Source organism: Ovis aries, chromosome 3 (genome assembly GCF_016772045.2).
Source record: "Ovis aries strain OAR_USU_Benz2616 breed Rambouillet chromosome 3, ARS-UI_Ramb_v3.0, whole genome shotgun sequence".
Taxonomy (NCBI): domain Eukaryota; kingdom Metazoa; phylum Chordata; class Mammalia; order Artiodactyla; family Bovidae; genus Ovis; species Ovis aries.
In genome coordinates this window covers 176,725,986-176,749,962 of record NC_056056.1, presented here as the reverse complement: position 1 = coordinate 176,749,962, position 23,977 = coordinate 176,725,986, and the positions used below count along the sequence as shown (strand labels likewise).

At 47.1% G+C, this 23,977-nt stretch overlaps 1 protein-coding gene across 4 annotated transcripts in view; it reads left to right on the top strand.

The window, feature by feature from the left end:
* SYN3 (synapsin III) overlaps positions 1 to 23,977 on the top strand; it is a 486,177-nt gene that overhangs the window by 453,754 nt on the left and 8,446 nt on the right. For all 4 annotated transcript variants that reach the window (XM_042247181.2, XM_027967692.3, XM_042247182.2 and 1 more), the window contains 5 exons: positions 3,257 to 3,331; positions 6,224 to 6,326; positions 11,178 to 11,312; positions 12,281 to 12,368; positions 21,504 to 21,792. In XM_042247181.2, the coding sequence (XP_042103115.1) occupies positions 3,257 to 3,331; positions 6,224 to 6,326; positions 11,178 to 11,312; positions 12,281 to 12,368; positions 21,504 to 21,792 (690 nt within the window). The remainder of the gene's footprint in view (positions 1 to 3,256; positions 3,332 to 6,223; positions 6,327 to 11,177; positions 11,313 to 12,280; positions 12,369 to 21,503; positions 21,793 to 23,977) is intronic.

Genomic DNA, 23,977 nt, shown 5'->3' with positions numbered 1-23,977 from the left:
ACGTTTCCACTTGACATTGACGACACCTTGTCCCAGTTTCTCTTCTTGAGGATTACCTCATTGCCGCATTCTTTATGCTGAGCCTTTCTGTCCTGACAGCTCCAATTTGTCATTAGTTATGGCGTTTCCTGGACCCTGCATTGGCCCACGTCCGAGGGAAGGGGTTTGTGTCAGACCTCAGTGTAGAACGCCATCTCCACCCATGACCGTTCAACGTCCTTTCTGGCCCACTTCCTGCCCTGCACTCAGGCCTTTGTGCTTGTTGCTACTGAGTGTCATTGTGTCTAAGTTCTCTCAGTAGACAGAGCTGGGAAATAAATGTGTGTGTCTCAACCCGTGTATACACACATGTCTGTAATTATTTCTATATATCCGTCTATAGCTAAAGCTAAAGAGTACATATTGATGTGTCAGACTTTCAACTAGTACTCGGTTTTCAACATGATTCACTTTAGCCTTCCCAAGTTGCTTATCTGTAACTTTCCACTCCCAACAGGGAAAAAACCTGGCTTCCCCCATCTTCCATCCACATACTTCTTTGTTCAATCCCAGCACATAGGTATAGCTGCAGAACTGTCAAGCTGTAGCCCCATGAGAAACAAATTTGCCAACTATGGTAGAGGACTTACATATGGTTTCTTCTGTTCTTAGGCACCCAGTCTCCACTAATTTCCAAAGTTAGTTAGGTCAGCACCTTTCCCCTCACCCCTGCCCTCTTCAACAAGGGGGTCAGCATCAAACCTGTCATAAACATAGATCCCGTTGTCACAGCCTGCATTCCATCCTGCATTCAAGCAGCTGCATCATGTTTGGGCCAGTCAACTTTTTTCCCCAAACCTGTGATGGCTCTGCCATGGAGAGTCATGGTTAAGAGCACAGAGTTTCTCAGATACAGTTTGGTGGCTTCTGTCATTCAATGAGACTGATTATAATAATAATGTCCATCTCATTAGGTTTTGTGAGACTGAAGCCTGTGTTTATAAAGCTTTTAGACCCATGTCTCAGACATAGAAAGCACTCACTAAATACCAGCTCTCTCTATCATTATCTTCTTGGAAGGAGACCAATCTAGCTTGTGCTCCTGCTGTTTCTGGCATTAGAATGCTTTCTTTTCTCATCTACACTTACTGAAAAATAATAGTAGCACCCACTGTACCAAGAGATTTATGAGAATCTTTCCTTTAATCCACATGATGCCCTATAAGCATGGTACTAAAATGGTTCCTATTTACTAATGAGAAAATACTCAGAAATGTTGTCCATGGTTATACTAGGAAACACTACCACCAGGGTTCAAACTCGTACCTGTCTGACTCAAGTCAGTTCTTACCTTCCCTTGTCACCATACAGATCCCACTCTACCATATCCTACTCATCCTTCCAGGTACATCTCAGTCACTACCTTCTGGGGTCACATAAAGTGTCTAAAAAGTTGTTTCCCCAGAATGCCTCACACCTCATGTGTACTGCTAACCCTACCATGCCTATGTTCTGGTTTTAGGCTAGTCTACCCTTTAAGGTAGTGAACAGCTGGAGGAGGGAGGTCATCTCTGCACACTCAGATTAGTCCTATAGTCAGGACATAGGGTGGCCTGATGATTGTTTGCCAAATTGAATTTAACTGCATTGAATTGAACTGAACTGAACTGAACCAACTGAAGCTTATCAATGTCACTTTAACCTTTATGGCTCCTGTTGGCCACCTGGTCTCAGCATCTGCTATCCTCAGATACATTGTATTTTCTCTTTTAGAAAGACATTTGATAGCACTGGTTCACCCTTGAAGCTCAATCACATGCCTTTCCTTGGTCATGAAACAGATCACTTTATCACTTCCATTTTGCTTAAAGCCATTCAGCCTTTGCTGAATCCAGATATGCCACTGGATATATTTGTCTGTATTTCTCTTCAGCATACACAACCCCTTACCTAGTAAGTTGTTGCCTGGAACCTGCTACCTGCCAGGAACCCTTGGACACTAGAAGTACAGAGGGACGAGTCAAACATGCTCCCTGCCCTCAGGGAAGTCAGCACACTAAAGCGGTCATTGCAACTGAGATGAGCATTTCTAAACATTGGTAGAATGTAGTATAGGGGGTTCTTATTGGGGAAGTGTAATGGCACCCCACTCCAGAACTCTTGCCTGGAAAATCCGATGGACGGAGGAGCCTGGTGGGCTGCAGTCCGCAGGGTCGGTAAGAGTCAGACACGACTGAGCGACTTCACTTTCACTTTTCACTTTCATGCATTGGAGAAGGAAATGGCAACCCACTCCAGTGTTCTTGCCTGGAGAATCCCAGAGATGGGGGAGACTGGTGGGCTGCCATCTCTGGGGTCGCACAGAGTCAGACACAACTGAAGTGACTTAGCAGCAGCAGCAGCAGTAGCAGCACGTCAGAAAGTCGCATTTTCAGATGAAACTTGAAAGATGAGTAGGACTTAGGGAGACAAGAATGAAGATGAAGACTGTATCAGGCAAAGGGGAAAAGTGTATGGAGGCCTATACACAGGAAAAAATCCATGGGCTTTGGAGCACCCGGAGGGAGGTCAGCTGTTGCTGGAGCAGAAAAAGCAAGGGAACTGAGAGGGTGATGAGGCAGACAGAGACAGAAGGCCTTCCTGCTCTTCACCATGAAAAGGCAGTCACTTCTCGCCATTGGTTATTTTTCCTACATTCTAGTGCTCCAAAAAGATTCCAGAGTCACCAGGGGCTATACTACCCTAGTTCTTCTAAAAAAAAACAGGAGGCCATTTGAAGGATTTAATCTGATAGTGTAGGCATTCATTAAATTCAATTTTACATTTCAAAGGTGGCTTAGGAAAAGATACATAAGACCCAAGAAATAAGACAATCAACATAAAGGGAAATAAAAACACAAAAAATAAATCTGAAGACAGGATGCTTATCTAAGAATGCACGTCATAGTGGGCTTCCCAGGTGACGCTCATAGTAAGGAACCCACCTGCCAATTCAGGAGGCATAAGAAACATGGGTTCGATCCCTGGGTCAGGAAGATCCCCTGGAGAAGGAAATGGCAACCCACTCTAGTATTCTTGCCTGAAGAAGCCCATTGACATAGGAGCCTGGCAGGCTACAGTCCATAGGATAGCAAAGAGTCCAACATGACTGAAGCAACTTAGAACAATGTAAGCCAGATATTTGAATCAGAGCCACCAAACAGCCAAAGCAAAAAAGGAAAGCAGATCAGTGGCAAGCATCCCTACCTCCCTCACTGTGCCGTTTGTTCTGGTACAGGAGAACCTCCATCTCTGGAAACTGGAAGGCCAACACAGGCTCTGCCATGCTGGAGCAGGTGGCCATGACAGAGAGGTAAGGGGTAACGGAGGTGCTTAGGGATGGGTACCAGCCACAGGGGAGGTGGACAGGGATACAAGGATCCTGTAATGAATGCCGTCTCGCACTTTGGCCAGCGTCTCACCAGCCACAGAGCACTTTCCTAGGCATGATCTACTTTACTGCCCATAATAGCCTTCAGGGCATGTTTTACAACAACCTCATTTTACAGATGGGGAAGATGGTTCAGAGGGGGAGCGTGGCTTGTCCAAGTCACAGAACTGATCAATGGCAGAGATAAAACTAAAACCTTGACATCTTGACTCTACGTCCGGGGGTCTTTGTGGCCCTGCCAGTTGCTGCAGGAAGAGAGCAGGAAGTCCTCGCCAGTCTCTTCTGCTCTTGACAGCTGTATGGAAGCATCCCATTAGGGTACCAGGGCTCCCACCCGGAGCGTCCAGTCCTCTCTCAGATGTATTCCTGTCTCAGCATGAGGAGGGAGAGGTCAATTTCCTGTGAATCATGAATGCGGCAGAAAGGCACACTGGTTGAAAGTTCCTCCCTTTAAACAACACCTGTGAGCCATCTTCACCTGAAGAAGGGCCAGCCACCTGCTTTTGAGGCCAGCAGCACACACGTCCCTTGCTGAGTGCCCAGTGACCTCTGCATGCAAGCCTTCAGTGACAATGGGCAAGGCATGGGCTTTGGGGTCAGAAAGGTCTGTTCAGTGAACATGTATTGAGTACCTACTGCATGCCATGTATGCTGAGCGCTAAAGAGGTCCAGACGAAAAGACCCAACCCTTCCCTTCAAGAACTCTGTATCAGTTGCAAGTTTCAGAAAATGGATTAGTTGGAGCCAAAGGGGATTTACTGGCTTGTGGCAATGAAAACTTCAGAGGTGCGGCTCCAGGTAGGTCTTTAGAACTTATTCTACCCACCCACTCCAGTACTCTTGCCTAGAGAATTCCATGGACAGAGGAGCCTGGTGGGCTACAGTCCATGGGGTCACAAAGAGTCGGACACGACTGAGAGACTTTCACTTTCACTGCCAACTTCAGTCCAGCTTTCTTCCATGTTGGCTTCATTCCGGTCAGCTCACTCATATAGTGATCCAAAACGGCCCCAGGCTTACAGCTTAACTGTGTCGAGTCCAGCAGAAGGAAGATGTCTTTCCCAACCATTTCAATCAAAGCCTGGAGTTGAGCCTTATTCACTGATAGGCCTGACTTAAGTCACATGACCATCGTGGAGGCCATCACTATGACCCAGAAAGCAGCAGCCCTGTAATCAGATACTCCTGTGTCACGCCTCTGCCCCGAGAGAGTGAAGTGGGACCACTGTGCTACCGTAACACGGACTGAGACTTAGGGGAGGGGTGTAACATGGTTCCTGCCCTTGTGGAACTCCCCGTCCAGGGCTCTAAGCTGAGGAAACAGCATGAACTAAAGTGAGTGGTCCTGCCTCCTTCAGAGCTGTGTTACACAGGTTAACTACCATTTCTGAACTTCTTCAGCTGTAGATTGGAGGTAATGCACCCAAGCCAGAGGGCTGATGAGAAAGGGATCTTCAGTGGCAGGGAGTGCACTGGAAATAGTGGTCTCCTTCCCTTCCCGCCAGTCCCAGGTGCCACCCCCAAGGTGGGTGCCCACCTGTGCTCTCCAGTCTCAGGGGCTGTGCTCGTTCCCTGGCACAACTGCACCCCCTGGTCTGGGGGAGTGACAGCCTTCCCCCAGTGGGCATTCAAGGGGCAGTCGTGGCCCTTTTCTCCACCACCTTTCCAGAACGTAAGCCCAGCCTTTCCCCGGGCCTCGCACGCTGCTCAGAGGTGTCTCCAGCAGGTCATTATCTCCCTGGCTCTGCTCAGTTCCAGGCCCCATGGGCCATTCCCTGCCATGGGAGTGGGGCTGCTCAGGCCTGGAATCCACTTTCCCTTCTGCAAATTCATGGTCAGTAGCCTCAGTGCCTCAAGGGGACTTAGCAGCAGAGATGAGAGAGCCAGCTCTGAGAGCACTTCAGCTCATTCCAGGCCTTATGGCTCAGAGACACAAATAGATCTATGAGCAGGCGTGCCCCATGTGACCCTGGAGGGTGGGGAGAAAAGCAAGAACATTGACACAAAGTCCCCTGTGACTCCAAATCCAGCCACCACGAAGGAAGCCAAGCACAAGGCCGGGAAGATACAACCATCCCCTTGTTGCAGGGTCAGAGTCCAGCACTGAGATCTTCTGCAAAGCAAACGGACCCTACAGCCATCAAGTGGCTGGAAAGGGAACAAAAGCAGCAGGTCCAGAGGGCCAGGCCCCCGGGCCAGTCTGGAGAAGCCTGCCAGGCTCCTCTGCCTGCGTGCCCCAGGCAAGGGGGAGAATACACCCTTTGTCCCCGCAGGCTGGGCCTGGGAGGGATTTCTGGGGCCCTTCAAGCAGTTTTCCCAAGGGAAAAGGATTTCAGGAGCAGCTGGGGTCCAGGACAGCTCCAGCTGGGGGCAGGACAAGCTCCTCGGTACTGGGGGGCCAGCAAAGTCCTGGGGAGGGGAAGGAGGTCAGGTCTCTGAGATCACCCCAACTCCCCTCACTGCCCCCCTCATCCTGCTTGTCGCCTGCCTGCCTAGCTCCCTGTCTAACCTCTCTCCCTCTGCGTGTCTCCCACTGTCCCTCTACATCTCTGCCTCTCTTTTTACCCATTGGCTCTCCCACTGCCTCTGTTTCTCTGCCTCTCTGTCTCTCGTGCATCTCTGTCTCTTACGTCTTCCTGTCTCTCTCCATCTCTGAATGGATGTGTTTGTGCGTATGTCACTGTCTGTCTCCTGGCCTGTTTTTCCTGTGGGTGTCTCTCTGGGTCTCTCCTTCCCCCGTCTCTGCATCTCTCGCCGTCTGCTTCCCGCTCGTGCCCCCTGTGCAGCATACTCACTGTCTGTCCATCCCTGCAGGTACAGGCTGTGGGTGGACAGCTGCTCGGAGATGTTTGGTGGCCTGGACATCTGTGCTGTCAAGGCTGTCCACAGCAAAGATGGCAGAGATTACATCATAGAGGTGAGCAATGGAGCAGGAGTTCCCCCTGGCCGGAACCAGGCCCCTGGGCAGGCATTCCAGAGGGAAGGAGTCCAGGTGTGACCTCCAGTGTGGTCATCTGTGTCTTAGGTCAGGGCTGAGGCACAAGCAGCCTAGGCCTCAGGGAGTGGCTCCCAGAGCCTTCTCACCCACTGCCCTCACGTACCCCCATCCACCCTCTTGGCTGCATCTTTGTGCCCGGGGGTCCTGCCCTGGACTTTGATGACTTTGGGCATGAGGTTTGACAACCTTCCAACACTTGTGGCCCTAACAATAGGGGAAGGGCACTGGGCCAAGAGTTGGCAAAATTCTGTCCCCTCCAGTCTGTTAAATTTTCTTAGTGTCCAAGCGGGTAAAGAGAGTCCACTTCCACAGTCACCGTGAAGAGTCCATCATCTGTTCAATCAACAAACATATATTAGGGGCTCCCATGGGCCTGGTGTGGGGCAGTTCTGGAGACAGAGTCCTGAACAAGACACGTATGGAGTGTGCCGGCCGGCGGGGAGGATGGTGCACTAGTCACTGCGGGGCACTGATGGTTAGGAACGGGGTGAGAACGGAGGCAAATATATGAGAGAGGTTCAGAGTGCTCAGAGTACCAGAATCTCTCCCTCAACTTTCCGGCATCTCACAGGCCAACGAGCCCCTGCTGCCCTCCAGAGCTGTCGCCTGTGGGTCCCTGTGGGCCTCCCATTCCCCTGCCTACCCCCATGACTTCCTCCCCAGGCCTCCCTCAATCCCACAGTCCTCCTCCCACGCCATGGCGCCCCTGTGTCTCTCCTGACCTCACAGCTCCCCTCCCCTCCTAACCCTTTCCTGGCCCCCGCCAGAGCCCATGGCTCTCCGTGGCTTCCCCTGAAAAGGCTGCGCTGGCTCAGAGTTCTCTCCTCAGCGTCACGTCTCTATGCTCACACACCCCCACTACCCCCACCAGTCCCTCCAGTACTTCCCTTCTGTGGCCTTCTCCTCACACCACAGCAGAGGGGGTGGTGCTGACACACGGCCAAAACACGTGAGGGAGCGCCCTGCGGCTGCCCCCTCCCCTGGGTGTGGGCAGTTAATGGGAAGCACATGGCTGGGATGACCGCGAGAGCCGGCTAGTGCTCCAGCCCCGCGTGCCTGCACCACTCCCAGGACCCGCAGCGAGCCAGGACCAGTGACTGGAGGGGTGGGAGCCCTGCTGGTCTCCTCCTGCCATGCCAGGAAGGCATTCCTCCCACCCTGGCCCCTAGACTGGCCAGCTCGGAGGTGGAGGGGAGGGAGTCCAGGGTGGGCACAGCCCCTCTGCCCACTCTTGCCCCAAGGAAGGCCCGGTAACTTCCAAGGATGGGTTCCCATCTATATTAGCAAGTTCAGTCCTGCTCTAGAAAGCAGCTCTCAGGAGCGCCTGCAGCCCAGTGGGCAAGACTCCATGCTCCCAGTGCAGGGGGTGTGGGCTCGATCCCCGTGGCACAGTAAAAAAACTCTCCCCTCAAGTCCAGTGGCCACCAAGCCTGAAATCCCCGCAGCAGCCCCTTCTTGGGGGACACTGCAGGGGCCAGGAGCGGAGCCACCATCCTGCACACTTGCTTCTGAGTCAGACCCAGGCTGCTCCCTGGAGGAATGAGGTGCCCACCTTCCGGAGGACGCCTAGGCACTTCAGATCCATGCCCAGGGCACTGCATCTCCTGAATCCCTCCCTGGCCCTCCTGCCTCTGCATCTCCTCATGGGACCACCAGACATGAACTCAGCTTTGACACACAAGTGGTCACTGATTCAGTCACCCATCCATTCATTCACTGTTCAGCTCCTCCTCTGGACACCAGCCCCCCAGCCGGGGATACGGCCGTGAGCAGGGTAGCAGGGACTCTGCTCTGGAGCTTCCATTCAGAGAGGGGCCTGCAGTCAGCAGATGAAGGACTCTGGGGCTGCTTCCCCCTCCCTTCTGTGAGTTTAGTTCCTTCTCTCTCAGTTTAGCATTATCTCTGCCCCTGAGAGCTCCTGCCTCTCTGAGTTTCCTCAACTTTCACTCTTAGGAAACAAAAGTTTGTACCCGTGGGCCCAGGCTCCATGCCTCCAGACATTCAGAGGGTCAGGGATGAAAGACCTTCCACATCTGAAAAGAAAAATCGTGGGTTTGGACTTTTAAAAAACAAGAAAACAACTTCTCAAAAATGTTTCGGGGGAAAAGAATGGCTTTTCAGACTTGTTTTTCCTCTCTCAGAAACATTACAGAGTTGTTTCCCTTGCTTTTTGGTTTAGAGTGGGGTCAAGGGAGATAGGGAACTTTTTACCAGGAAGATAAAAGGTATTTTAAAAAACAAAGACAGGATCTAAAAATACTGATTTCTTTAGCCACCTCTGTGGTAAGAAAATAAAATTTGAGTGACATGTGAAGATCCTCACAGTGAAATACTCAGGGGAAAGACCCTTGAACTTGTCCTCCATGACTTGTCCAGGGAATGACATTGCTCACTGGAAAAATGCTTCCCTGGGGAGACCAGAGCGTCCACTTCCTTTAGCTGTGTCCACCGTGGGGACTGCAAAATGCTCTGACCTCAGGTTCATTGTGGTGGCTGTTTTCCACTGTAGGGAACATAGGAAACAGAAACCAGAACAAAAAAGGAGTGGGCAGGCAGGGTCAGGAAGAGAAAAGCCAGAGCTGTGCACACTCAGACGCCACAGTCATAACTCAGCTCAGCCCACGTTGACTGAGAGACTGACTGTCCTTGTGCCGGGCAATGGGATCCAGAAAGCCAAGGACCCAGGCCCAACCCACAGGGAGCTCAATTTGCTAATACAATCTGCGTTCACATCCTTGAGTTTGCTTTTCAGCTGCCCAACCATAATAGGGCTTCCCTGGTGGCTCAGTGGTAAAGAATCCACCTGCAATGCAGGAGACACTGGTATGATCCCTGGATCAGGAAGATCCCCTGCAGAAGGAAATGGCTACTCACTCCAATATTCTTGCTTGGCAAATCCCACGGACAGAGGAGCCCGGCAGGCTACAGTCCATGGGGTTGCAAAGAGTTGGGCACGACTTAGCAACCAAACAGCAACAACTATAGTAGGTGCTTTAGATTAATGGGCTCCTAAAAGTCCCAGATGCAAGGGTCTTTGCAGCTGCCCAACCCCCTCAGGTTATAGTTGAGGAAAACAACAGGCCCACAGATGAGAAGTGAGCTGCCAGGATCATACCATGAGTCCCTAGGAGAACCAGAGCCTGGAAACCAGGTCTCCGGTTCCCAGTTCTTACTCAGAGCTGTTTGGTGATTGTTGAGATGTAGGAGTGCTCACTGTCCTGGAACTTGCTACTTCTCTGACCCTCAGCTTTCCCATCAGGAGAAGAACAATAATGGTACCTATCTCAAAGAGATACTCTGAGATTTATGTGAGATCTCCACCCAGTGCTTCAAACAGCGCCTGGCACCTAGTAAAACCATACAGCACTTACTAGTATCCTTATCGATAAAAGCAGGACTTGTCCTTCCATTCAGCAGGTACTTATCAAGGGCATACCTGTCTGGACACAGGGCCCATCCCCAAGCCAGGGGCTCACAATCTGGTTGGAGAGACACACATAAACAGGAGATGGTGAGACAACCAAAGCAAGGATGGCAGGAGTGCCAAAAAGGCTTCGCAGAGGAAGGACCAGCTAGATATTCCTGACAGATGAGAAGGGCTAGCCAGGTAGAGAGTGGGCAGAGTCAATGACCTGCCCAGGGACCTGGATGGCAGACAGAACCTGGTGAGTCCAGAGCTTGGGAAAAGAGGAAACCAGATGGAGAATTAGATTGCGGTGAGCTGGGGAAACAGGCTGGATTCCTATAGCTGGGGAGGAGACAGAGAGCCCACCAAGGCCCCACCCTCCACCAACCCACCCAAGACCTTCTACCTCTGTCCATGCCTAGGGAACCACCTGGATCATTGGCCTACATGGCTTTGAGCAAGCCCCTTGCCATCTCTGGGCCTTGGTTTCTCCATCTGCCAAAAGAGTGGATGCACAAATGTGATCACTCAGCATGCATGCATGCCAAGTCACTTGTCGTGTCTGACTCTTTGCAACCCCATGGACTGTAACCCACCAGGCTCTTATGTCCATGGAATTCTCCAGGCAAGAATACTGGAGTGGGTTGCCATGCCCTCCTCCAGGAGATCTTCCCCACCCAGGGATCGAACTCGCATCTCTTATATCCCCTGCATTGGCAGACAGGTTCTTTACCAGCAGCACCACCTGGGAAGCCCCTGATCTCTCAGGGCCCCTCGCATTACAAGTGTGCCTCCTTTGAGAAGCAGCCTTCTCCTTGTGGAAGAAATTTCTCTGCAGTTTATTCTGCTAGAATCCCGGAGAACTGGCCTTGCCTCTTCCCTCTTCTCTCTGAACCTTGAGTTGACTCCAACCCATGTCATTTTTTGATCATAACTGAGCCCCTTCCTTCACTGCTTCTGGCTTTGTGGAAAACCTTGACCTTGGGCCAAAGTTCAAGAAACTGGCCCCAATCCTCGGTAGGGGCCAAGGTGGGAAAGGAGGGGGCAGAGACCGGCTCCCCAAAGAAAAGAGCAGAAAAGGTCAGCAAAGGCTCCTCACCCTTGGTCGCATGTCTGAGACCCAGCAAATGCAGACTGAATTGAACTGAGTCCAGGGAGTTGATTTAGACTGAACTGCGGGTAATTGGCTGTCTCCACGGGGGTCATTTCCAGCTGAAGCGCTGGGCCGGGGATTTGCGTGGAGAACACTGCCATCTAGTGTTCACTTCTGTCCTGAGGTCTGAGCCCACCTTCCTGGGATGCACTGCTCAGCTGCCAGGCTCCCCTGGCATGAAGCTCCTTCAGGGCTCCTTTTTCTCCCGCAGGTGATGGACAGCTCAATGCCCCTGATTGGCGAGCACGTGGAAGAGGACAAGCAGCTGATGGCCGACCTTGTCATCTCCAAAATGAGCCAACTCCTGATGCCAGGGGGCATGGTATCCTCGCCCCTGAGGCCTTGGGTAAGAGAGTGTACAGGCATGAGAGATACTTGGCCGTCTGGGAGGGGGTGCCCTGATCCAGAGGAGATGCACCCAGGGAGGAACCGACTTGGGGAGAAAGAACTGGGGTGTGGGTGGGGCTGGGCTTGGGGGAGAGTTTGTACCCCTGCTCCTGACAGGGACATTTGGGAGGCTCTGAGGGGCCCTTCCTCTCTCTGCCACCCTGGAGAGAAAAACATGGTCTCAACTGGGCTTTGAGTGTCCGCAGGCAGACATTATCATCATATGAAGCCAGCTGTCCTGCCTGTGCCCTCCGTCCCGGGCCTGAGTGGTGAGCAGGTGTGTGTGTGTGTGCGCGCGCACGCACACTCATGCCCACATGTACACACACGCCCTTTGTGTGCTCCCCGGGCACTGGCCAACAGGGACTCTTGCGTCTTCCGTTTCCTCATCTTCCAGCCTCTTCACGCTGACACAGAGCGCTTGTCTTCCCTGATCCTCACCATGGGGGTTACCAGATGGTTCTCCAAAGAATTTGCTAGATCTCCAGCTTTCTGGAAAAGCAAGTCTCAAAACCTAATCCCCCTTTCCCCCCTCAAAACAAATCTGTGATAACAGATGTCAGAAAGATGCTTGTTCTCAAGAAGGCCACTGGCTTGGAGAGGGCACGGGGCAGCCTTCTCCCCTGGAAATGTTCTGTCTTGACCTGCTTGGTGATTGCACAGGCGTCTCCACGTGTAGAAACGATTTGTCCTGTGCACATTATGTAAGTTTTACCTCAATAACGATGGAGAAGGAAATAGCAGCCCACTCCAGTATTCCTGCCTGGAGAATCCCATAGACAGAGGAGCCTGGCGGGCTACAGTCCATCACACAAGTGAGCGACTGAGCACCTCAATAACAAACAGATGTTTACAAGTCCTGCCCTCCCACCCAGGAAGTGAACGGCTGTAGTGGCCACAACAGTCTTCTTTTCTCTTCTGCTTTAGGCTTCTCAGACTAAACCAGCAAAATCCCCTGGGCAAGCCCAACTGGGTCCTCCACTTGGACAACCCCAGCCACGGCCACCCACACAAGGTAGGACCCATGACGAGCCACCCACCAAGAGAAGCCATCCAGCAACGTTGCTGAAATGCCCTGAGGGATCCACATGTGACTTTCAAGAAGGCACTCTGAAAAACTCCATGTTAATACTTAATCACCAGACTTATTCCCTTGCTCTGTGTGCAGAATGAATGAGACCATGGGGTTGTCACTCCCTTAAAGTCAGGAAAGGAGGGAAGAAAGACAGAAAGTAAATGTATTAAGTACCTAATATGTGCCAGGCGCTGTGCTAGGGACTTTCCCATTTATGGTCTCATTTTCAGCTTCCTAACATGTCAGCAATGAAAACAGGGGTATTTCCTTTTTACAGAGGTAGGTGTTGAGGCTTTGTGCAAGGAAGCACAAGAAAATGGCATGTTTACAAGTCTGATCTTTCAGATCTTCTAGAAAGTGCCTGCTTCCTAGCCGCTAGCAGTGCCTGATTATAGATTTATAAGCCAACCAGCAAGAGTGAGAAAGAAAAATGGAACATTACATAGAACCTTGTCAATTCGAATCATTCCTCAAAAATATCCCAGTATTACTAAGTAAATGCCACCATTTATCAGAGAATGGATGAACTGTTGACAACAAGATGAAAGGAGATTGTGGCAGTAACTAACCCCTTCTCTTGGGCTGCCAGCTGCTTGCGGGTTCTCACACTCAGGCCTGGGGCGAAAGTCACCCGTGTCCTCTCTCGATGTTGGAACCTTCCAGGCACCCTCATGGCTCTAGTGCCAGCTTAGGGCCTCAGGACAGCTTCACCGCAAGATGCCAGGCCAGGCATTTTCGCGGTGGTCTTTTAAGGACCTGCTTTAAGACCCATCGGAAAGAAAGCACTACTATCACACTAGGACCTCCCCAGGCACCTTTATCAATGTAATAGATTCATTGCTTCCTGGGAAAATAAGCCTTGGGCAGCAAAGGGCTTCCTCTTCCACAGGTCTTACATAAAACACCCATTCATCTTTCTCGTCTGTGCTTCTCTTCCTGGAAAAGCAGAAAGCGTTTAAGAAGAGGGAAGTTGCAGCACTGACACAACTGTGTACCAGTCAACACTGGGTCCTCTTCAGGCAGATGAACAGTTGAATCTTCTTACAGTGTCTCCCTCTGGCAGACTTAGGCAAGTTACCTCACTTCTCAGAGGCTCAGTTTCCACAATGATGAAGGAGGAAATGACATCTGCCTGTTTAGTAAGGGGGAGCTGTCTGTGAGATAATGCAAGAGAAGCAGTTAAAACTAGCAAGGTGTCCCATTGTGGAGGTAGTGCTTAGTAGGTACTGGTAATTTACTGCTGATAACCATCACTCAGTCATGTCCGACTCTTTGGGACCCCACGGACTATAACTCACCAGGCTCCTCTGTCCATGGAATTCTCCAGGCAAGAATACTGGAAGGGGTTGCCATTCCCTCCTCCAGGGGATCTTCCCTAACTCAAGGGTCAAACCTAGGTCTCTTGCATTGCAGGCAGATTCTTTACTGTCTGAGCCATCAGGAACTTTAACTGTTAAAAACTCACTATTAGAGACTTCCTTGGCAATCCAGAGGATTGCACTCCACCTCAGGGAGTGCAGTGGAACTAAGATCCCACATGCCACACAGTGTGCCAAAAAAAAGAAAATCTGGGTCCAAAGAGATGTCAAGTAGATGGAGAAACAGGATAGGGACCTCAAAAGGAGACAAAAGGGATTATCAAAACCTTTGAGGCCAGCAAGGATGCCAAGAACTTTATTCTTATGGATTTTTCTGTAAGGAAAGCAGTTATGCTGATATAAAGAGACACTGCCAGAATAAACTCTTATATTTTTTAAAACTCACTATTAATAATTTGTCTCTTACTAAGCTTCCCTGCTGACTCAGTGGTAAAGAATCCAACTGTCAATACAGGAAACATGAATTCGATCCCTGGGTCGGGAAGATCCCCTGGAGAAGGCAATGGCAACCCACTCCAGTACTCTTGCCTGGGAAAATCCCAGGGACAGAGGAGCCTGGTGGGCTGCAGTCCATGAGGGTCGCAAAGAGTTGACCACAACTTAGTGACTAAGCAACAACAACAAACAGCACAATAATGATAATATACATGTTGTTCTTAATGATTGTCATCATTAAGAACACTTATAACTACTGTAGCCCACTGCTCTCCTGCCAGGTGATAATTCTTTGATTATAGAATGTTCAAAAACGACTGATTCATCACCCTGCCAGGCTCTTGCTGTGTCTCTGCCCTACCCTCTCCTTTCCCACTCTGCCCCAGGACTTACTTTTTCAGCCACATTTGCACAGAGCACTTCTAAAACAGAGAGCTACTGTATTCTTGCTTCCTCTCCAGCTCAGAGTAGAGACATGCTTGATAAATAAAGAGATATTATTTTAAGGGACAGGAGGCTACACATACTTTTAGTGAGTTGAAAAACAATCAATTAAAAACCAATTAGGATAATTAAAGAAAATGCTCATTGAATTAACATTTAGAGTAAAAATACCAGGGCTAATTAAAACACAATGCTTTCATTGAGTTCCCAAATTAACAAGATCACATTATTAACTTGTTTTTTGAACTCACTACTCATTTTCAACTCAGTGAAAGTCAAGTTCTCTTTTAAGGAACCTCATCATCTTTTAGCACTGATCCTGTGCTAAAGCAAATACTAAGCAAATACTATCTACATATAAGTTAATTCTTTTCTATGTGCTCAAACAAAAAGTATTATTATTTTATTTTGCTTTGCCAAGAAGCTGAAAGAAAATTACTAGTCTCTAGAGACCAAAAGAAAGCAGGAGTAGCAATACTCATATCAGATAAAATAGACTTTAAAACAAAGACTGTGAAAAGAGACAAAGAAGGACACTACATAATGATCAAAGGATCAATCCAAGAAGAAGATACAACAATTATAAATATATATGCACCCAACTTAGGAGCACCACAATATGTAAGACAAATGCTAACAAGTATGAAAGGGGAAATTAACAATAACACAATAAGAGTGGGAGACTTTAATACCCCACTCACATCTATGGATAGATCAACTAAACAGAAAATTAACAAAGAAACACAAACTTTAAATAATACAATAGACCAGTTAGACCTAATTGATATCTACAGGACATTTCACCCCAAAACAATGAATTTCACCTTTTTCTCAAGTGCTCACGGCACCTTCTCCAGGAGAGATCACATCCTGGGCCATAAATCTAGCCTTGATAAATTCAAAAAAATTGAAATCATTCCAAGCATCTTTTCTGACCATAATGCAGTAAGATTAGATCTCAGTTACAGGAGAAAAACTATTAAAAATTCCAACATATGGAGGCTGAACAACACGCTTCTGAATAACCAACAAATCTCAGAAGAAATAAAAAAAGAAATCAAATTATGCATAGAAACGAATGAAAATGAAAACACAACAACCCAAAACCTGTGGGATACTATAAAAGCAGTGCTAAGGGGAAAGTTCATAGCATTACAGGCATACCTCTCAAGAAACAAGAAAAAAGTCAAATAAATAACCTAACTCTACACCTAAAGCAACTAGAAAAGGAAGAAATGGATAACCCCAGGGTTAGTAGAAGGAAAAAAATCTTTAAAATTAGGGCAGAAATAAATGCAAAAGAAACAAAAGAGACCATAGCAAAAATCAACAAAGCCAAAAGCTGTTCTTTGAAAGGATAAAAAAAATTGACAAACCATTAGCCAGGCTCATCAAGAAACAAAGGGAGAAAAATCAAATCAGTAAAATTAGAAATGAAAATGGAGAGATCACAACAGACAACACAGAAATACAAAAGATCATAAGATGCTACTATCAGCAGTTGTATGCCAATAAAATGGACAACGTGGAAGAAATGGATAAATTCTCAGAAAAGTACAACTTTCCAAAACTGAACCAGAAAGAAATAGAAAATCTTAACAGACCCATCACAAGCACAGAAATTGAAACTGTAATCAGAAATCTTCCAGTAAACAAAAGCCCAGGTCCACACGGCTTCACAGCTGAATTCTACCAAAAACTTAGAGAAGCGCTAACACCGATCCTACTCAAACTCTTCCAGAAAATTGCAGAGGAAGGTAAACTTCCAAACTCATTCTATGAGGCCACCATCACCCTAATACCAAAACCTGACAAAGATGCCACAAAAAAAGAAAACTACAGGCCAATATCACTGATGAACATAGATGCAAAAATCCTTAACATAATTCTAGCAATCAGAATCCAACAACACATTAAAAAGATCATACACCATGACCAAGTGGGCTTTATCCCAGGGATGCAAGGGCTCTTCAGTATCCGCAAATCAATCAATGTAATATACCACATTAACAAATTGAAAAATAAAGGCCATATGATTATCTCAATAGATGCAGAGAAAGCCTTTGACAAAAATCAATATCCACTTATGATAAAAACTCTCCAGAAAGCAGGAATAGAAGGAACATTCAGTTCAGTTCAGTCGCTCAGTCGTGTCCAACTCTTTGTGGCCCCATGAATCACAGCACTCCAGGTCTCCCTGTCCATCACCAACTCCTGGAGTTCACTCAGATTCACATCCATCGAGTCAGTGATGCCATCCAGCCATCTCATCCTCTGTCGTCCCCTTCTCCTCCTGCCCTCAATCCCTCCCAGCATCAAAGTCTTTTCCAATGAGTCAACTCTTCTCATGAGGTGGCCAAAGTACTGGAGTTTCAGCTTTAGCATCATTCCTTCCAAAGAAATCCCAGGGTTGATCTCCTTCAGAATGGACTGGTTGGATCTCCTTGCAGTCCAAGGGACTCTCAAGAGTCTTCTCCAACACCACAGTTCAAAAGCATCAATTCTTCAGCATTCAGCCTTCTTCACAGTCCAACTCTCACATCCATACATGACTACTGGAAAAACCATAGCCTTGACTAGATGGACCTTAGTCGGCAAAGTAATGTCTCTGCTTTTGAATATGCTATCTAGGTTGGTCTACCTCAACATAGTAAAAGCTATATATGACAAACCCACAGCAAACATTATCCTCAATGGTGAAAAACTGAAAGCATTTCCCCTAAAGTCAGGAACAAAACAAGGGTGTCCACTTTCACCACTACTGTTCAACATAGTTCTGGAAGTTTTGGCCACAGCAATCAGAGCAGAAAAAGAAATAAAAAGGAATCCAAATTGGAAAAGAAGAAGTAAAACTCTCACTCTTTGCAGATGACATGATCTTCTACATAGAAAACCCTAAAGACTCCACCAGAAAATTACTAGAGCTAATCAATGAATATAGTAAAGTTGCAGGATATAAAATCAACACACAGAAATTCCTTGCATTCCTATACACTAATAATGAGAAAGTAGAAAACGAAATTAAGGAAACAATTCCATTCACCACTGCAACGAAAAGAATAAAATATTTAGGAATATATCTACCTAAAGAAACTAAAGACCTATATATAGAAAACTATAAAACACTGGTGAAAGAAATCAAAGAGGACACTAATAGATGGAGAAATATACCAAGTTCATGGATTGGAAGAATCAATATAATGAAAATGAGTATACTACCCAAAGCAATCTACAGATTCAATGCAATCCCTATCAAGCTACCAGCGGTATTTTTCACAGAGCTAAAACAAATAATTTCACAATTTGTATGGAAATACAAAAAACCTCAAATAGCCAAAGCAATCTTGAGAAAGAAGAATGGAACTGGAGGAATAAACCTGCCTGACTTCAGGCTCTACTACAAAGCCACAGTCATCAAGACAGTATGGTACTGGCACAAAGACAGAAATATAGATCAATGGAACAAAATAGAAAGCCCAGAGATAAATCCACACACCTATGGACACCTTATCTTCAACAAAGGAGGCAAGAATATACAATGGATTAAAGACAGTCTCTTTAACAAGTGGTGCTGGGAAAACTGGTCAACCACTTGTAAAAGAATGAAACTAGAACACTTTCTAACACCATACAGAAAAATAAACTTAAAATGGATTAAAGATCTAAACGTAAGACCAGAAACTATAAAACTCCTAGAGGAGAACATAGGCAAAACACTTTTTGACATACATCACAGCAGGATCCTCTATGACCCACCTGCAAGAATATTGGAAATAAAAGCAAAAATAAACAAATGGGGCCTAATTAAAATTAAAAGCTTCTGCACAACAAAGGAAACTATAAGCAAGATGAAAAGACAGCCTTCAGAATGGGAGGAAATAATAGCAAATGAAGCAACTGACAAACAACTAATCTCAAAAATATACAAGCAACTCATGCAGCTTAATTCCAGAAAAATAAATGACCCAATCAAAAAATGGGCCAAAGAACTAAATAGACATTTCTGCAAAGAAGACATACAGATGGCTAACAAACACATGAAAAGATGCTCAACATCACTCATTATCAGAGAAATGCAAATCAAGACCACAATTAGGTACCATTTCACACCAGTCAGAATGGCTGTGATCCAAAAGTCAGCAAGCAATAAATGCTGGAGAGGGTGTGGAGAAAAGGGAACCTTCTTACATTGTTGGTGGGAATCCAAACTAGTACAGCCACTATGGAGAACAGTGTGGAGATTCCTTAAAAACTGGAAATAGAACTGCCTTATGACCCAGCAATCCCACTGCTGGGCATACACACCGAGGAAACCAGAATTGAAAGAGACACATGTACCCCAATGTTCATTGCAGCACTGTTCATAATAGCCAGGACATGGAAGCAACCTAGATGTCCATCAGCAGATGAACGGATAAGAAAGCTGTGGTACATATACACAATGGAGTATTACTCAGCCATCAAAAAGAATGCTTTTGAATCAGTTCTAATGAGGTGGATGAAACTGGAGCCGATTATACAGAGTGAAGTAAGCCAGAAAGAAAAACACCAATACAGTATACTAACGCATATATATGGAATTTAGAAAGATGGTAATGATAACCCTGTATGCAAGACAGCAAAAGAGACGCAGATGTACAAAACAGACTTTTTGACTCTGTGGGAGAGGGAGAGGGTGGGATGATTTGGGAGAATGGCATTGAAACATGTATAATATCATATAGGAAACAAATTGCCAGTCTAGGTTCGATGCAGGATACAGGATGCTTGGGGCTGGTGCACTGGGATAGCCGAGAGGGATATTATGGGGAGGGAGGTAGAAGGGGGGTTCAGGAGTGGGAACTTATGTACACCCATGGCGGATTCATGTTGATGTATGGCAAAACCAATACAGTATTGTAAAGTAAAAACAACAACAAAAAAATTACTAGTCTCTTGATGAATCCCATCTGTATAATAGGGACTAAATGAATAGTTAATAAATGAATGAGTAAGAGTCCAGATTTTCTAAGATATTAATCAGCCTTCAGGGGCAGAGTGTTGGGGAAAGAGGGGAGATTTAAGATAAAAGTAGAAAAAAATGTTTTTTTTTTTAACCTATGGTGAGTTTAACAAAACAGAAAAGCAAACCAACATTTAAAAATGCGAAGCTTTTACATAAAATCCAGATTTCCAGCTCCTGTGACAGAGTAGGAGCTCTACAAGCAGTGGGCCATAATGCAGCAAATGCCGCTGACTGAGTGACGGCTGCTCCCTTAGTGACGGGGCTTCCCAGAGGGCGCTGGTAGCAACAAGCCCACCTTCCAAAGGAGGAGCACTTGAGAAGCAGCAGACAGAACTGGACATGGAGCAACAGACTAGTTCCAAATAGGAAAAGGAGTCCGTCAAGGCTATATACTGTCACCCTGCTTATTTAACTTCTATGCAGAGTACATCATGAGAAACGCTGGACTGGAAGAAGCACAAGCTGGAATCAAGATTGCTGGGAGAAATATCAATAACCTCAGATATGCAGATGACACCACTCTTATGGCAGAAGGTGAAGAGGAACTAAAGAGCCTCCTGATGAAAGTGAAAGAGGAGAGTGAAAAAGTTGGCTTAAAGCTCAACATTCAAAAAACGAAGATTATGCCATCCAGTCCCATCACTTCATGGGAAATAGATGGGGAAACAGTGGAAACAGTGTCAGACTTCATTTTTTTGGGCTCCAAAATCACTGCAGATGGTGACTGCAGCCATGAAATTAAAAGACGCTTACTCCTTGGAAGAAAAGTTATGACCAACCTAGGTAGCACATTCAAAAGCAGAGACATTACTTTGGCAACAAAGGTCCATCTAGTCAAGGCTATGGTTTTTCCTGTGGTCATGTATGGATGTGAGAGTTGGACTGTGAAGAAAGCTGAGCGCCAAAGAATTGATGCTTTTGAACTGTGGTGTTGGAGAAGACTCTTGAGAGTCCCTTGGACTGCAAGGAGATCCAACCAGTCCATTCTGAAGGAGATCAGCCCTGGAATTTCTTTGGAAGGAATGATGTTGAAGCTGAAACTCCAGTACTTTGGCCACCTCATGAGAAGAGTTGACTCATTGGAAAAGACTCTGATGCTGGGAGGGATTGGGGCAGGAGGAGAAGGGGATGACAGAGGATGAGATGGCTGGATGGCATCACTGACTCGATTGACGTGAGTCTGAGTGAACTCTGGGAGTTGGTGATGGACAGGGAGGCCTGGTGTGCTGCTATTCACGGGGTCGCAAAGAGTCGGACACGACTGAGTGACTGAACTAAACTGAACTGAAGAGATGTGGCTTCCATCCCTGAGTCAGATTCCCTGGAGGAGGGCATGGCAGCCCACTCCAGTATTCTTGCCTGGAGAATCCCATGGACAGAGGACTCTGGCAGGCTACAGTCCATGGGATCTCAGAGTCAGACACCACTGAAGTGACTTAGCATACATAGCCTGCTCCCTTGGACAGAGCAAGGAGTCCTTCCTTTGCCTCAGGCATGTATTTTTATACATGCCAAAATGTAATTAACCCACAAATACTGGGTTAATATATATTAATATTTAGCATGTATTATCAACAATATCCCATATCATTTAATATTGTTCTGCCACATCATGCTTGATGACATAGCACATTCCATTACATGACTGTCTCTTAACGTCCCAGTCAGCTCCCCTACAGTTGTGCGTTTATATCAGTTTCAGTTTTTCACTGGTAGGAAGACCCCTGTGATGAACATCCTCAAAGTGACACTTGTGCACCGTCTTATTGATCCTAAAAGAATTTGAATGGAATCCTTTTTTTCTCCCTGTAGGGGGCCCTCGCTCAGCTCAGTCTCCTCAGCCCCCAAGATCTGGGAGCCCCTCCCAGCAGAGGCTCTCCCCACAAGGCCAGCAACCCCTGAGCCCTCAGTCTGGATCACCACAGCAGAGATCACCAGGGTCTCCCCAGCTCTCCCGTGCATCTGGAGGCAGCTCTCCAAACCAGGCCCCCAAGTCAAGCGCACCCTTTACCTCGCAGCCCCGGCCCCCTGTGCAGGGCCGCAGCGCCTCCCAACAGGGCGAAGAGGCCAAGAAGCCAGCATCACCCCATCCCCATCTCAAGTAAGTGCTTTGGGACCCAGGAAGGGCTGAGAGTGGACTTGGGGTGTGGGCGGAGCTGGGCCGGGTCAGGGTCAGGGACTCAGAGCAAGACCCACCAAGGCCTCACCCCAACTTTAAATGGGCAAAAGGAGGCCTAGAGAATGGAACCTGGGGGACAGGCAGGACCTAGCAAGGCCTGAGTATAGGTTAGGCCCCACTGAGATCCTCATGTGTACCTGCATCAGTTACTCCTTGCTGTATAGTAAACCACCCTAAAACTTAGTGGCTTAAGAAGGCAACCATTTTCTTTGTTCATAGTTTTTTTCATTTAGTCACTTGTACTGAGTTTGGTTTAGCTGGGAGGATCTCCCGATGGTCTCTCCTGGAGAGTTACCAGATAAAATGCAGGATGCCCAGTTAGATTTGGATGTCAGACAATGAATAATTTGGAGTATATGCACTCAAATATTGCATATGCTTAGTTGCTCAGTCATGTCTGACTCTTTGCTACCCCATGGACTATAGCCCGCCAGGCTCCTCTGTTCATGGGATTCTTGAGGCAAGAATACTGGAGTGGGTTGCCATGCCCTCCTCCAGGCGATCTTCCCAGCCCAGGGATCAAACCAGATCTCCCGCACTGCAGGTGGATTCTTTACTGTCTGAGCCACCAGGGAAGCCAAATATTGCACAGGTTAGACTTATATTCAAAAAGTATTTTTTTAATCTGAATTTCAAACTTAACTGGGTGTCATGTGTGCTTGCTTACTAAATCTAGCAACCCTCCTCTCCTGGGATTGCTCATAGGGCTGTAGTTATCCGGCAGCTTACCTGCGGCTGGACAGTCCAAGAGGGCTTCCTGCACACATCTAGATGTTGGTGTCACCTGTCAGCCGAGCCTCTCTCTCTCCTGGGGCCTCATCCTCCAGCAGACTGGACCCAGCTTCCTTATGTGGTAGAATTACATTCCAAAAGGGCAAAAGTAGAAGCTTCAAGGCCTCTCAAGGTCCAGCCTTAGCAGCTGCACGATGTCATTTCATCCCATTATAGGCTTTTGATTAAAAAAAAGTCACATGGTCAAGCCCAGATTAAAAAGGTGGGAAAATGGACTCCTTTTTAAAACCTTATTTATTTATTGGGCTGTGTCCAGTCTTAGTTGCAGCCTGTGGGATCTTTGTCGTGTCATGCAGGCTCAGTAGTTGTGGTGCAGAAGCTTAAGTTGCTCCTCGGCATGTGGGATCTTAGTTCCCTGACCAGGGATCAAACCCATGTCTCCTGCATTGCAGGACAGATTCTTAACCACTGGACACCAGAGAAGTCTTGGAAATAAACTCTTGATACAAGGACCTACAAAGTCACCCTGTAAAAGGCTAGATGACTGGGATGGGAGGGAAGGTTCCATCCCAGGGCACATGTCTGTTCTCTCTCTTGTTTCCTCTCAAGCCCATCTCTTGGTTTGAGGTCAGAGAGAGAGATCCCAAATGTATTTTCTTTGGAAAGTTTTTCCTTTCCTTCAACTCCAAACAAGCTAAGCATAAGTTTTCAGAAGAGGTAATATATTCACCTGGTTCAAAGATCTAAAAAATATTGATGTTTTTATTGAAAACCCTACCCCACCTGATTCTCATCCAATGCTTTCCTGCCCCCTGCTCCCCAGATGTACCCACTTTTGTTAGTTCTAGTGTGTTCCTCCAGTATTCCCTTATGCATATACGGAAATATATGTTCTGGTTTCCTCCTCCCACTTATTTACACAATCAGCAGTGTTCACCATCCACACCATTCGCTCCTTGCTTTTACATTTAGCAACACATTCTGGAGCTCTTCCACACAGTTCACTGACATTTTCTCCTTTTCACAGCTGTATAATTATTCCGCTGTGTAATTATACTACAATTTATCTAACTAATCCACTGTAAATGGAAATTTGGTTTTCTCTTACGAAGAAGGCAGCAGTGAATAGCCTTAAAAACAAGCTTTTTATTATATGGGCAGGATCAACTGTATAGAAAATACCTGAAATGGTATTGCTGGATCAAAGGATAAATGCATTTTTGGCTTAGTAATATTAGCAAGTGGTCCTCCAGCAGTAGGCATAGAGGTTGACAGCATAGACTCTAGAGTCAGACCACCTTTGGGTTCAGTTAGAAGTCTGCCCCTTAAATGCTGCCTGACCTCAGAAAAAAGTTAGTTAACCTCTCCGTGCCTA